Source organism: Phycodurus eques, chromosome 4 (genome assembly GCF_024500275.1).
Source record: "Phycodurus eques isolate BA_2022a chromosome 4, UOR_Pequ_1.1, whole genome shotgun sequence".
NCBI classification, from domain to species: Eukaryota; Metazoa; Chordata; class Actinopteri; order Syngnathiformes; family Syngnathidae; genus Phycodurus; species Phycodurus eques.
In genome coordinates, this window is record NC_084528.1 from 31,326,348 (window position 1) to 31,341,366 (window position 15,019).

The window sequence follows — 15,019 nt, forward strand, 5'->3', positions numbered from 1 at the left end:
CAGTTTTTAGCGACTGTAACAATGGCACAATGCAACGTTGGCCTAATCGTTTTTTTTTTTTTTTTCCTGCAGCTAACAATGAAATGATGACCTTTGCCGTCATTTCGTTCATGAATCACCTCGTTGATTCGGATGTCCAGCTGAAACACAATATTGTATGAATATTAAATCAGCGCTGCAGTAAGGTGAAAAAAAGACTCTACCCAAATATCACATAAATGAACTTTAACTCGGAGAGCGCAGAAATTGCTCATTTCCTGTCGATATTAATATTTGGTCTGAAAATGTCATCTTGCTTTTATTATGCTATTATTAATTGATGTCGTGAAATTGCTAACAAACCTTGGGCAGTAGGTGAGAAAACTGTCAATAAGTAAAAATGTCAATTATGTTGATCCAAATATTTTACCCGGTAAGGATCAGAGTTTGACTTTTGGAATCTTTTTCTTTTGTGCCGTCATCAGGAGCGTCTGCTGCTGTCGCTGCTGCCGGCGCACATCGCCCGAGTGATGAAAGCAGAAATCATCCAGAGACTCAAAGGGCCAAATTTGGGTCAGATCGAGAACACCAACAATTTTCACAACCTCTATGTTCAGAGACACACTAATGTCAGGCATGTAATTCTTTTCGTGAGTATAATATTACGCAAAAATATTGATTTCATGCACATTTGAAATGGACATTTCTAATCTTATATTTCTATTTTTGTAGCATACTGTATGCTGATATCGTTGGATTCACACGCCTTGCCAGTGACTGCTCACCTGGCGAGCTGGTGCACATGCTAAATGAATTGTTTGGCAAATTTGACCAAATTGCCAAGGTAAACAATTCATCATTTAACTATCATTGTCACTCAATAACGTAGCCTAATAAAATTGAATATGACTGGAGAATACATCTAGAAAATGTCTGTCCTTGGAATACAATTTGAAAACAATATGTGCCGGTATATAAAATACAAAATATACAAGGCGCAGTCCAGCAGTAATTTTTAAATCAGACTACACGTTCTCACATCGTTATTTTGTTGTGCAGAAATATTAAGGTTTGCACCGAGAAGATTGCAAAGTGCAGTACGTTCCCGTAATGAGATGTGTGACTATCCAGCCATCCCTCCATTTACAGACATTCCAAAAAGCATAAATCCTTCGACTTGCTGTAATACTAGTTTATTACAGTTGTAGCTGTAGAAATGTTTCGCTCAGTGTGGGGATTTTCTCAACCTGCGCTCCATCTTTTATACACAGGAAAATGAATGTATGCGGATAAAAATCCTTGGAGATTGTTACTATTGCGTATCTGGCCTGCCAGAGTCTCTACCGAATCACGCCAAGAACTGCGTCAAAATGGGACTGGACATGTGTGAGGCCATCAAGTAAGCACAACTCCACATTCTATCTCAACAGTAGCTAGAACTCGAATCCTTTCGCAAGGATTTAGAAGGAAACAGTGTTTATGAAATAATAATAATATATGTCCAAAGTGTGGGATCAGGCAATATTTTTTTCTACAGTAGAAGGTGCAAAGACTTGAGATACTGGATCATTATTGAAGTCAGTCCCAAGTATTAAAGCTCAAAATTAAAAAAAAAAATTCAAAAAGCACTCCCATGATTCATGAGCAGTTAATTCAAGTCGCTTTGTCAAACACTGAGAATTAATAACGGCTTAACACTCACTTCAATAAGTTCCCTTAATTAAAAATCCCTCCCACACTCTGGAGATAATCAGTCACAATTACGATTTTTACAGGGTAGCACAAAGTCATTATCCCCCCCCCCAAAAAAAGTCAAGAATTTAAATGAATTATACTTTGTTGTCGCTACATGACTTATTTGCTGTATTTTTATTTGTTTTATTTTTTTACAAGCTGGATAGTTTGGATGTTGATTTTGTTCCCTCCTCCACAGTTATAAGTGTGGTTTTGATGCATGACAGGAAAGTGCGTGATGCCACAGGGGTTGACATCAATATGCGTGTTGGCGTGCATTCAGGGAACGTTCTGTGCGGGGTCATCGGACTTCAGAAATGGCAGTATGATGTTTGGTCACATGATGTCACGCTGGCCAACCACATGGAAGCAGGAGGCGTGCCCGGGTGAGCGGACGCAGGAAGAATTTCTCATTGTTTCTGGTTATATAGTGGAACGTCGAAGGGGAGAATTGCACGGCCACTTTTGTCCCCAATAGTATAAATAATGGAAATTGAGCTTCAAAAAATGTTTAATGATGTCCATTTCAAATGATAATTGAGTTAAAACAATGAGCACTTCTCACCTGGTAACACCTGATGTCAATAGGGGCCAAAATTCTTGACGGTCACGTTCAACGTTTGAAGAAACCGTATGGTATATGTCAGTCGCCAACCGAGGTGTATCAAATTTGGTTGCAGTTCCTAAAAATGTCATTTTTTTAAATTATTATTTATTTATTTACTTTTTTTTTGCAGGAAAGCGTAACCAAATACGTACATTATGACTGTATTCCCAAATGATTGTCTGACTTGGTCATTGCAGGCGAGTCCACATCACATCAGTGACACTGGAGCACCTGAATGCAGCCTACAAAGTGGAAGACGGGGACGGGCAGGAGAGAGACCCTTACCTCAAGGAGCACGGAGTCATCACATATTTGGTGATTAACCCAAAGGTAAGGAAGCGCCTTGAAATGTTGTTGGAACTACAGAAAAGTGAGCGGACATCTTTCTTCGTTCAGGTGGAGCGTCGCAGCCCGCAGCATCACTACAGGCCCCGACACCCCCTGGACGGAGCCAAGATGAGAGCCTCGGTCCGGATGACCCGCTACCTGGAGTCTTGGGGGGCAGCCAAGCCTTTCGCCAACCTGCACCACAGGGACAGCATGACCAACGAGAACGGAAAGATCAACACGGCCGTGTGTAGCTTTCTCCACCTTTACTACGTCTTTGTGGCCTTTTGAAGTGGCCGCCGACTCGTAACCTCTCGAATTCCTCTATCCGTCCAGGATGTGCCGACGGGGCAGTACCATTTCCAGAGGAGATCTGAAAGGCAAGCCGCTCGTTGCGCTGTTCCGGGATCGTTTACTCTGACACGATTATCCCGGTCCCTCGGCGGTGCAGTGCCAGACGACAAGATTTTTGGAATAACTCTTGACGTCTGCTGAAGGCTTTGATACGCACGACTAATCTTGTGTCAAATGAAAATATTCGCTCTTGTTACAGGACAAAATCTCAGAAAAAGCGGTTCGAGGAGGAACTTAATGAGAGGATGATCAGGACCTTTGATGGCATAAATTCCCAAAAGTAAGGATCATTGTGTGACTCTATTATTTATTTTTTCATACTCCTGATTTTATAACACTTGCAAATCATCCAAGTTATGTCCCAATTGCCTGGACTATGTGCTTCCAGGCAGTGGCTCAAATCTGAGGACATCCAAAGAATATCGTTATTCTTTCACAATAAATCCCTGGAAAAGGAGGTAAGCAGTTGTACGGGTTAAACGAGAATTATACCACGTACGATGATATTGGTTATCGAACTTTGTCCTTACTCCGTAACGCTAACTTTGGTTGTCAGAATGTATTTCTAAAACACACATTTTCAAGGTCATTTTGTTCACACTCTCCTTTTTTTCCCCCTCTCTCCTTTCAGTACAGAACAACAATCTTGCCAGCCTTCAAATACTACATCACCTGCGCCTGTCTCATCTTTTCCTGCATTTTCATTGTGCAGATACTCGTCTTACCAAAGTACGTGCAAGATGAGTGAACAGCAGACTGGGGGGAAAAAAACATTCAAAATTGTGACGAATGATCCTAATTCTTTTCAGGACAGCAGTCTTGGGGATATCTTTTGGGATGGCTTTCTTTTTCCTTTCCTTGATTGTCTTCATCTGTTTCATCGGACACGTCATGGTGAGTGACATTATTCTGTTGAAATCATCTCTTTCAACAGGGCTAATTCTAGTCTCTGCCTTGTACGCTCTAAAATTGGACTCTTGTACTCCACTGTCTGCTTAATACCACGTAAAGTATTTTCGTAGCACAAATGCCCTGTGGTACAATTTTTTTGTGTGTGATTTTTGATGGTACATTTTGACGTAATTAATAAAAAGACTTTCAGTTGCTTGAGCTTCAGTGCCTGTGCATCACAAATTCAGCCTTGAAGAACATAATTGACAAAATATGATCCGTACTGTTGTAATTTGGAGTTCATCGTGGTGTCCGAGGCATCCTGGTGGTATAGCGCTTTCCACGTCTGCGCCACAATTCTGAGGTTTTTGGTTCAAAAAGCAGCTCGGCCGGCGTAGGTTTTTTTTCTGGGTACTCTGGCTTCCTCCCGCATTCCAAAAACTTTTGGAAAATAGCACTCTGTATTATTTGACTTCCAAATGGAGCCGCTCGTATCTCAAGGCGCAAACTGTCTTGCCTTTTTACATACTTATATATGTATGAAAGGAATAAAGTTGAGGTAGAATGTAGATCATATTTTATTGCCCTTACCATTACAGTTGCGATTGTTTTCGCCGGAGTCCCATTACTAATCAGACAGCATTTCTTGGAAAACCCTAATATACAAATAAATCTATTTTGCACATATTCACCTTCATATGCGTTTGATGAAAAAAACCTTGTGTTCAGAACAGAACAACAATGACCTGCAAGAACAATTCCTTGGCTGCAATTCTTCTTCCTACTGTGCGCAATGTACATGCCTGAGCTATTTACAGTAAATGCACTCACTTGCACTCCAGCGGTGCTCGGATGTTGCTCTGAGATGATCACGCGAGTGATTCGGGCATTCAGTGGCATCGAAAGCCATTTGTTCATCTTAAAGCAGTGTGATAAATAAGGAAAAACAGCATGCATGCACTTTTCCTCTTTTTGTCTTTTCACATAAAAAAAAAATAAATATGCAAAGTCAATAAAGAATACCACAAAGATCAAAAATGTATGTTTGCTAATGATATGCTGATATCGATTCCTCGATTGGATTGCTCACCAGAACTTGAATGTGTCGTCTTGCGTGTTCCTGCAGCACTGCAGCAAAAGCGCGCCCACTTCGTGGACGTGGCTGCTCAGGTCGTCTGTGATTATCGCCAACAAGCCGTGGCCCCGAATCACGCTCACCTTGACGACGACAGCTCTCATACTCACTATGGCGGTATTCAACATGGTAAGCTCTCACGTGCTGCGGCGAAATAATTAAGCTTGGGAAATGAGGTTTGTTCCTTTTAACAAGCCTGCACATGACACAACCCATATTAGCTGCAGTCTAAGTCATAGCTCACAGAGCGCAACGTCCAATTAGTTTTCGGCAACTGGTGACAAAGTGCTCGAGGTGTGGATACATCGGTTATATTCTGAATATCCCCACAGCAATAAAGCGATCAATTGCACTTTAAGTCAGGGTTCAAGTTTTGACCTGAAGGCACGCAAATACAAACCATCACCTTAAATAAATTGTGACAGATGGCACATTGCATAATAAATGAGCAGCAAAAGACATTTTAAAAAGTGAAAGCAGTCATTCTGTTGAACCAAAGTGGTCTGATCTCCTCAGGCAACGAGTATGGCTTCCTACTATAACAAATCAAATAATCTCAAGTACATTTGGCAGTAGAAGAAGACGTCGTGCAAATTGTTATGGGGCCATGTTTTTGCCTCCGTTTGTACTGTATGTACGTACGTTCCCAACTGAGCTTGTGAGGATGTCTGGTGTTGCTCACGGACGTTAACACTGGATTCCACATCAGATTCCAGATCCAGGATCAACAATGTAAAAGAAACCCTAAAACAACGGAATCTAGACCACCTCAGCCCTGCGTGAGGGTTTTCAGCTCCACTCCTCCTGCTTCCTTGTTTTCCAGTCGAAGCAAATATTGACCATTCTGGAACGTTATTCTGAAATGCAGTTCTGCTTACTGTAGAAATATCGATTACTAGCTTAAGAATATTGTTTATATTTGCAACAATTCTTTCTGAAAGTCTGTTCATCATTTTATCCTACGGTAGGCTTTTATTGATGTAATTTTCTGACTTCTCACCTAATTTTAATGGCACAGCATTTGTGATGTGTGTGTGTAAATTGACCAAAATAGGACAATTAAGATGGTGGCTGATCAAACCGAGATCCGAGCCTGGATTTGCAATAGCGTGATAGAGCACACTGCGAACGAGCCCTTTTCCACAAATTGTTTCCGGAGATTGTCATCCTGTTTTGCGCCTGTCGCTCAGGGCCGCTGAACCAAATTAACTTGGCTTTGTCTGCTCGTCCAGCCACTTCCTATTTTTCTCTCCATCGTCCCAGTCAGCTGGGATCGCTCGCTCACCCTCGGTGACTCTGATCAGCCGTTTAGAAAATGGACGGATGGCTCAAAAACCGTTCCGCGTTTCAATGTTTATACTTTATGACACCGTTACTGTTTGTAGGAAGACTTTCAAGAATGTGATAATCATGTCTTCTGTTTGCTTTTTTGCTGCAGTTCTTTTTGGAGGACAACGCGCTGTCTCCACTTGCCGTCTACAATTCGACCAATGAAACGCAGCTTTACGCGGACGGACAACCGGCAGGCCCAAACAACTTCTACCTTCCTGTAAGTGAAAGGTTAGATTAGATGCTCGTTATTTTGCTGGCACGTGTATCTTTATATGTTCCAATTCTGGTCTAGTATTTAATTTACAGCTGCATTCTGGGCCTGATCTCCTGCTCGGTGTTCCTGAGGATAAACTATGAGCTGAAAATGATAACCATGTTGACAGCCCTGGTGGTTTACAACGTCATCATTCTCCAAACACACGCTTCGCTCTTGGATGAATATAGCCGATTCCTGTACAAATCTGAAAGCCTGGACAGGTATGTGTGTGATGACACATACATCTTTTGTGGAGTTTGAGTGAGAGTGCTGAAAAGGTGAACAAAAAGAACATTTGTGAGGGAAGGCAGATCTTTGCATGTGCAAGGTGATGCAAAAGTACGACGTGACGCCGACTTGAAGCGAAGCTGTGTGGCGGCACTCGAAAGTCTCTTTCCAGCCCATTACGTCGAAATTGCATGAAAAAAAGAAAGGCAACCTTCATCTTCACATATTGTCAGAAGCATGTAACCCGTTTTCTTCTCAATGTCAACATTTTCCTCAAACGTTTCATTTCTTTCCTACACTAAGACCACGTATGCGAGTTTGCGACTTTATCTGCACAAAACCAGTGTCGGGCAAATTACTGAAAAAAGGAATCGTTATAGATGCTAATACCCCCCCAAAAAAATGTTTTTTATTAATAACTAAATTACTTCTTCATAAACATAATTAGTTCCCTGGGAACGTAATTATTGCATTACTTTCATGAAAAAGCTTCAAATCTGTCATGAATTTTGATTTTTGAGAGGGTTTTAACCCAGCTGGTTACCGAGAGTAGAACAGCATCGAAGGATGCTTTAAATAAATGACTTTTTATTGGACTGAATAAGAATGAAAGTAACGCACCACATTTTGGGAAATTAAACGATTTCATCATGATGGAAAAAGTAAATGATTACACTAAGTGTTACTGGGAGGGGGGGGGGGTGAACGCCGTTAGTAACGTTTACTTTTAACACTTTAACTCCCATTACTGATGAAATCACAGCCATAACTAAGTACTAATATATATACTGTGTATATACTATGTACTGTAGACTGTGTATATATATATATATATATATATATATATATATGTAAGTACATACATTCCATATATTTTTTTAAATATATGGAAATCAGCTTCAGTTGAATTTGAAAAGTGGCGTTAGCAAGAGAGACATTCTACGTGCTATATTTCTGTGTGTCATCTCCGCGCCATCATTTTGATGGTACTTACATCTAGTTTGTCTTAAAAATAGCTCACATCGAGCGCATTACAGGCGGGTTTGAAATTTCCAAACAGGTTAAAATAAGCATCTCTCAAGTGGAAAATGAGTCCGGAATGGCCATGCACATTTAAAAGAATCAGAACACACTCAGCTTCTGGGTGAAAAGCTTGAAAATATGCCTGCTGGCGGTAATCATGCACTGATGGAAAATATCCTTCTCACTATAATAGTTAATGGTTATGGTTCATTTACTTGAACATGGCCATGCATTACATTACAATAGCGCCACAAATACTGTCGATAAGGACAGTTTTTCCAGACTCTCCAGAGTTTGATTACAGTACGTCATTGCATGCCCAAAACTTGACTTTTGTAGTTTTGTCCTGGTATGTGTGAAGTTCACATCACAGCCTTGCATGGCGATATGTACAGTAGATTAAACACAAAACAATTGGTACCTCCAAAGGGGTAAAACCTAATGTCGAAGTCGTGTGTCGATGGGATCAGTGCTCTTAGTCAACCAATTAGGCAGAAATGAAAGTAATTGCTGCTAACGAACGAGCAAGCGGTCAAACTTAACAGGCAAACAATATTCCCACAAAACGTGCTGTGGGCTTTTGACACGAACATCTCCAGCCTTCTTGCCAAACTTCCTCCACCCACTCTCTCTTTCTGTGCTACGAACTCACGTGATAATGAACGAGATAATGAACATTCGTCTGCAGAACTGTTGTCTGCTCTTGATAAGGCCGAAAGCTCGTTAATATACAAGATGGCCTTGCAAAAACAACTTCCATTAAATGATCAGTTGAATTGTAGATTTTAGATGTCTAATGACAGTGCATTTCCTTCCTACTAAATTGCAATTCAAGCACTCTTGATTCATAAACACGAAAAGCAACTTTTTCCTCTGACACGCTCTGACAGTAATCAGAGCTTGCAGTGAATTACAAGGCCTCGATCTATGCGTATTAGCTGTCTTTTATTATCTGTCTTGGGGAAAACATTGGGCATTAGAAAAGTCCAGCGAGAGGAATGCAAATTGTAAACAAGCTCTTGTCAAAGCAGAACAGATGACACAATTTGAATCGAGTAACAGCTTGGAATCAAACAGTCAGTTAGGCAATCGTGTGACAGACCGACGACGAGCCGCACAGCAAACGACGCATTGCTGTCATCTACTTGACAGCAGCTCCTCTCCCCTGCCGCACTTACTTCCATTGATCACATTCCAATCTATATTTCATCTCATCTCGCGTTCTCAAAACACATTCTTGTCTTTTTCTCTGCGCTTCAAGGCCAGGAGTCCTCAAAGACCTGAAGACGATGGGCTCCATCTCACTCTTCATCTTCTTCATCACGCTACTTGTGCTTGCCCGGCAGGTAAGTCAGCGGTCAAGACAGTTTGAACGGTGCGACCGAAAGGCCAAATGAAGCCGCGTGCCGCTGATATTTAGCTGTTGCCGTTCACGTAACGATGATGGCGTTTGAGTGGATGATAAATGTTTTGGTGGGATACAGATGACCTTATTCCCAGCTCAGTGAAAATTCAGACATTTTAATGGGGGGGTGCAATTTCTATGTCTCCTCAGGCTCATGCTTACTGTGTATCATCCTCCCCTCCTTCCATTTATTTCAAGTCATTATGATTCTATTGAATTGTGTGCATCCACTCTCCCCCACATTAGATCATCTTACAACTTTCAATTATTCATTTCTTCTTGGTTTATGCATCCTCTTCATCACGTCTTGTCTACTTGTGTAGAAATTGGAAGGAGTTCGCCTAGTGTTGTATTACAATATAATATAATATTGTCATTATTGCCTTTCGCGTATTGACAAACAGGAAAACGTAATTTCTGTTAGTCCTTCAATTCAAAAAGTGAAACTGGTTTATTATAGAGATTCCCTACCCAGAGTGAAATAGTTCCAGATTGTATTTCTTATCATTTTGATGATTCTAGCTCACAGATCATAAGCCGTCTTAAACGTACGTAAGACCCAATCGAAATGATTTTTTTATATATATATACATAGAAATGTTGGCCTTTGAAAAGTACAGCATGTTCCTTCGTTTGCAGTCAAATAGTTGGCCGGAGCGCCTTTTGCATGAACGACTGTCTGATATATGATCGATCAATAGGATGTGGCGCGGAAGCGAGCAGCAAGCGGTGACACTGCTGGAAGATCAGGTTGCTTTTAGCTCATCTGGAGTGTTTTATCTTCCTCTTAGCAAAAAAAAAACAAAGATCCGTTTTGGGGTTCAGGTCTGGTGAGTTTGCTGGTCAATCAAGCACAGTAATAGCAATGCCATTTACTTTAGTTGACTTTTTGGTAGTTTTGGCCGATGAGGCCGGTACCAAGCCCTGCTGGTGCATGAAGTCAACATGTCGATAAAGCTTGCCAGCAGAAGGAAGCATTAAGTGCTGGAAGATTTCCTGGCAAACAGCTGCGATGAACTCAGAAAACACCTGCAGATGACGTGGCATCACTGATTATGTGCTAACTTTACACGTGAACCGTGTGGCTCGCCGCTCTTCCCCCGGAATGTGGCGCAAAATGTGCTTTAACCTGAAAATAGGACCACTGAGCGATGTTTATGTTTCAGGAGTGGTTTTGCACGAGCAACGTGACACTGAGCCAAAGTTCTAACCACGTCGATTTCACAGTTGAATGCACCAACTCCTGTCTCCGTCCACTCCTTATACAGTCTCCACAAATTATTGAATGGCTTTTGCTACACAATCCTCTCAAGGCTGCACGTATCTATGTTGCTTTTGCATCTATTTCCCACTTTCTTCCCTTCTGCTCAACGAGCATCCAGAGCTCAGATAACAGTTGCGCACTAAGCTTTTTGTGGCTCGCCTACCTTGGGAAGGGAGTCACTGACTGTTCTGGACAACGGTCAAATCAACTGTTTACCCCATAATTGTGGAGGTTACTGAAGCAGAACTTAGCGGCCATTTAAAGGCTCAAAAAGCCTTTGAAGGTGTTTCAACACATTACTATTAAAAGAAATACCAGTGGACACCCGCATATTCGTGGTTCAGCACCTGCGGCTTCACCTATTTGAAGATTTTTTAAACAGTTTATTCTTCATTCTTTTTTTTGGGATGGGGGTGGGGGGGAACCCTGAAAATGCTTTTCAGTGGTTTATCTCCCCTTATTCAAGAAATGTTGTGCTTTCCATAAAATAATTTCCTCAATGCTGTTATAATGGGCGTTAATTATGTGTGGGTTTTCGCTGCTTGCGATCGGGGCCGGTCCCTATCTCCTTGAATGGCGGGGGTCCACTGTATTCTAACTTACTGAGTTGTTGCAACTGTGTTGCAGGTGAAAGTAATATTGTACCTGTAAATGTGATTCAACATGATGAATGAGGGACATGCCTTGCATATGCAGTGCGACCTCTAAGGTCACAGGTCACAGCCTGCTTTGGGACACTGGTCAACCCCAGATTGATTCTGAAAGAATTTATGGAGTTAATCCTTTGGGTTTTCAGTGAGCCTTTTTTTTTTGAATTCTTTCAACTGTGAAATGTTCAACTTTACAGATTTTGCTATATTTTATTGCTGTTTTTTTTTTTTTTCAAATTGTGTCATTTGTCTCTGTTTCTTGATGGCAACAAACTGTACAATTGTACCTTCAGTCTCTTTACCTCTGTGTCCTCTTGTAACAGAATGAATATTACTGTAGGTTAGACTTTCTGTGGAAGAACAAGTTCAAGAAGGAGTGCGAGGAGATCGAAACTATGGAAAACCTCAACCGTGTCTTGCTGGAGAACGTCCTGCCTGCACATGTCGCGGAGCACTTCCTGGCACGGAATTGGAAGAATGAGGTTAGACCGATTAGTATTGTTAATTTTGTTCCCTACAACTAAAGTTAGCAAAATGTTTTATGTTTCAGCCATCTGGGTGCCCTGCTAAATATCGCTGCCTCGCACAGGTCAATCTCGTTAGTATATTGGGTCACATTATGTCGTGAAATACGTTCGATTTCCGGGACCACAATCTCGATTTCCCTTGAACAGATTGGCTAAGTGTATGCCGTGTTAGTCACTTCAAGTACACTACACGCTTTTTTGGGTTTTGATTTTGTATGTTAGATGTGGGGTCTTTCCCATTTTATAAATCTGCGTATGCCGTTTCAGATTCAGAAAAATATTTATGTTGACCAGGATCAGAGGTTATATTAATCGGTACTCGTTGCTTCTCAACAACCTCCTTGATGAGATTTTTTAAAATATTGGGGCGATGCCTCTGTCATAGAAAGAACCAGGAAGCCAAGCTCAAATCAGTACGTTGCTTTTCAATAATAATAATCATAATTTCTAAAGCACTTTTTTAAAAGATCATGTCAAAGTGCTAAAGATAAAAGTAGTAAAACCAGAAATCAACAATTTTCTATGTATTACCTTAGTCAGTCTGTCTGAAATGATGAAATATTACATTTATGTAGACACATTTTAACTGCGCAATCTCATCTTCAATCTCCTGCTGTGCGTGCTTCCCACTGCGCAAATGATAAACAATGTTTTACAGGATTTATGTGCATGTGCTTTTTATAGTAATGCCACTTCTGGTGTAATTATGCACATTAGTTTCAATCATTGGATCCATCCTTTTATTACGGAAGATTTCGGATGTGAAAATCTGCACACCACGTCTGAAGTCTTGGCTGCATCAGGTGCATGTTAATATCTTTTGCAGCCACCTTTTAACGTTTGCTTTTTGTCTGGCAGGATCTGTACCACCAGTCTTACGATCTGGTGTGCGTCATGTTTGCCTCCATTCCAGACTTTAAAGAGTTTTACACGGAATCTGATGTCAACAAGGAAGGATTAGAGTGTCTGCGGCTTCTCAATGAGATCATAGCCGATTTTGATGAGGTAAATGAATATCAAAAACCATCTGTGTATGTAGGTTTCGTTTGGTTTTATCTGATAGAGGGTGAATAGTAATTGTTTTTTTTTCATCCATCGATGTACGAAAAGAAAAATGTCTCTTTTGAAAATGCTACACGAACTGCACTTCTCCAGTACTGCTGGGATTCCGTTTCCATCCACGTCCATGCATGTGTTACTTTTCGTATTACCAGTAGACATGTTGTGTGTTCTGTGCATTGATGTGTCCAGCTATTGTCAAAGCCTAAATTCAGTGGTGTGGAAAAGATTAAAACTATTGGAAGCACTTACATGGCTGCTACAGGGCTCAATGCCTCGCCTGGACCAGAGTACCCATCACAGGTGAAGATCGGCACACGCTTTAAAAATAATTTTTGACCCAGTGATGATATCCTAATTGTCTTTGTTATTCAAAACTCTTCCCAGGAACATGACAGACAGTACTTGCACATTGGGACCATGGTGGAGTTTGCATTTGCTTTAGTGGGGAAGCTGGATCTTATCAACAGACACTCATTCAATGACTTCAAACTCCGAGTTGGTGCGTTCCAGAAAATGAGCATACTGGTTACAGTTAACAGTTTGTTAACATGGAATGTTTTTCCCTGCACTTTTGATTTACCATCCTTTTCGAGAGAGAAAGCATTCTTATAATGCGAAAGATTCCCCCCCCCCAAAAAAAGACAAAAAATGTCATGACAGCGTGTGTATTATGGTGGCAACCTGACAACAGAAGAGGAAAGCAGGCAGGGAGGTCCCAGCTCCCTGCATGCGGATAGAGCAAGAGTTCAATACCTTCAACCTGTCTAAAGATCCCAGCATGTGAGGCTCTATTTACTCAGCAGTGTGCATGTGTGTGACAGTGCATCCCTGCTGTTTCCAGACTTACAGAGACGGTGGTGGAGGTCCCCCACCTACTGCTGCAACAGGATAAACGAATGTCATTGTGTGCCACTGATCAATTTCCACTCTAAAAATGAACTCAGACCGACGTACGCGCCGCATGCTGTACACTGCTGCGGAAAATGTTTTGGCAGACCGGTTCAGTGTTGTGGATAAACAACATGGCTATGTTTAGCCTCCGCTGTAGCTCTGTCCACACGACAATTATTTTCTGTTGACTTGAAGCTTTAGCTCTCCAGAGTCCTACAAGGAAAGATCCCGTTCCACATGAAATCACTTAAAACAAGTCAAAACGTTCGTGTAGTATGAGGACCGACTGCACATGTCAAACATATAATGAGACTCAACAGTTACTTGTTTGCGCCCCAGAGAATAAACTAAACATTTTTACTCAACATTAACTGTATACTATTTGTCCTTCTCATCTAAAAATATATACTCACGTTTTATTAGAATATGTCATTTTGATCACTTACGTTTTTGTATTATTCGTGACTCAGCTGAGCGTTAGGGCGGCGCCCTTGCGGCCTCTATTGAGCGGCCACCACTGATTGCACTGTAGTGCAAACTAAATGTTGGTTTTCGCCTTGCCGCTTACATGATAACAGACGAAAAAAACAACAAACGACGCAACCAACATAAGTATTGAGTTTTGGGTGAAAAGGCTTTTCTTTATTTAATAGAAGCAAGAAAGGTAACAAAACATAACCGCATCACCAAAACGCAGTATGCCACTGACTTTTGGTATTGAATTTATGCTCGTTCAAGCCCTTTCGACTTTAAAAACAGAACAAAACGTGTTGCTTTTGACAAAGCACAATTCATGACAATGGTTTGAATATATACAATGATAATGTTCCAATAGTGACTGTGTGTTCAATCGCAGGTATCAACCATGGGCCAGTGATTGCTGGAGTCATAGGAGCACAAAAGCCGCAGTATGATATCTGGGGCAACACAGTGAACGTCGCCAGCCGCATGGACAGCACGGGGATTCTGGGCAAAATACAGGCAAGCAAGGGAGATGTTTTCGTCATACAAAAGAACAACATGGATGGCAATCAACTATTACTATTACGGCCTTTAACAAGAGTACGACGCCACCACAAATAAACACCGAGTTAATGCAGTTCTACTTCCAGAACCAACTTTCAAATCACCTCTTTCAAATCCCATTTTCTTATTATGCATCGTTTGGCCGCTCCAAAAAGTTTGCGACTCACCATGTGCTAGCATATGTGTTACCTTTTTTTTTTTTGACCCCAGAAGGACATGTACAGGGAAAGGTATTTTAACACTAAATGTTGTGACTTTTTGCCATAGCCTACTGTATAAGGTCAGCGATAATGCTTGGTAAAAAAAAACTTGGTAAAAGCGAGCGAAC

At 41.2% G+C, this 15,019-nt stretch overlaps 1 protein-coding gene across 2 annotated transcripts in view; it reads left to right on the top strand.

Moving 5' to 3' along the window:
* adcy2a (adenylate cyclase 2a) overlaps nt 1-15,019 on the top strand; it is a 33,289-nt gene that overhangs the window by 15,514 nt on the left and 2,756 nt on the right. Inside the window, exons 5-24 of one of the 2 annotated variants that reach the window (XM_061675233.1) lie at nt 465-613; nt 712-823; nt 1,251-1,378; nt 1,941-2,099; nt 2,518-2,650; nt 2,717-2,893; nt 2,984-3,027; nt 3,201-3,281; nt 3,390-3,459; nt 3,633-3,730; nt 3,811-3,895; nt 5,019-5,156; nt 6,466-6,576; nt 6,652-6,836; nt 9,128-9,212; nt 11,509-11,667; nt 12,571-12,717; nt 12,964-13,074; nt 13,159-13,273; nt 14,522-14,646. In XM_061675233.1, the coding sequence (XP_061531217.1) occupies nt 465-613; nt 712-823; nt 1,251-1,378; nt 1,941-2,099; nt 2,518-2,650; nt 2,717-2,893; nt 2,984-3,027; nt 3,201-3,281; nt 3,390-3,459; nt 3,633-3,730; nt 3,811-3,895; nt 5,019-5,156; nt 6,466-6,576; nt 6,652-6,836; nt 9,128-9,212; nt 11,509-11,667; nt 12,571-12,717; nt 12,964-13,074; nt 13,159-13,273; nt 14,522-14,646 (2,412 nt within the window). Of the gene's footprint in view, nt 1-464; nt 614-711; nt 824-1,250; nt 1,379-1,940; nt 2,100-2,517; nt 2,651-2,716; nt 2,894-2,983; nt 3,028-3,200; nt 3,282-3,389; nt 3,460-3,632; nt 3,731-3,810; nt 3,896-5,018; nt 5,157-6,465; nt 6,577-6,651; nt 6,837-9,127; nt 9,213-11,508; nt 11,668-12,570; nt 12,718-12,963; nt 13,075-13,158; nt 13,274-14,521; nt 14,647-15,019 lie in introns of those variants that run through there. The other variant, XM_061675235.1, reaches the window with a different exon arrangement.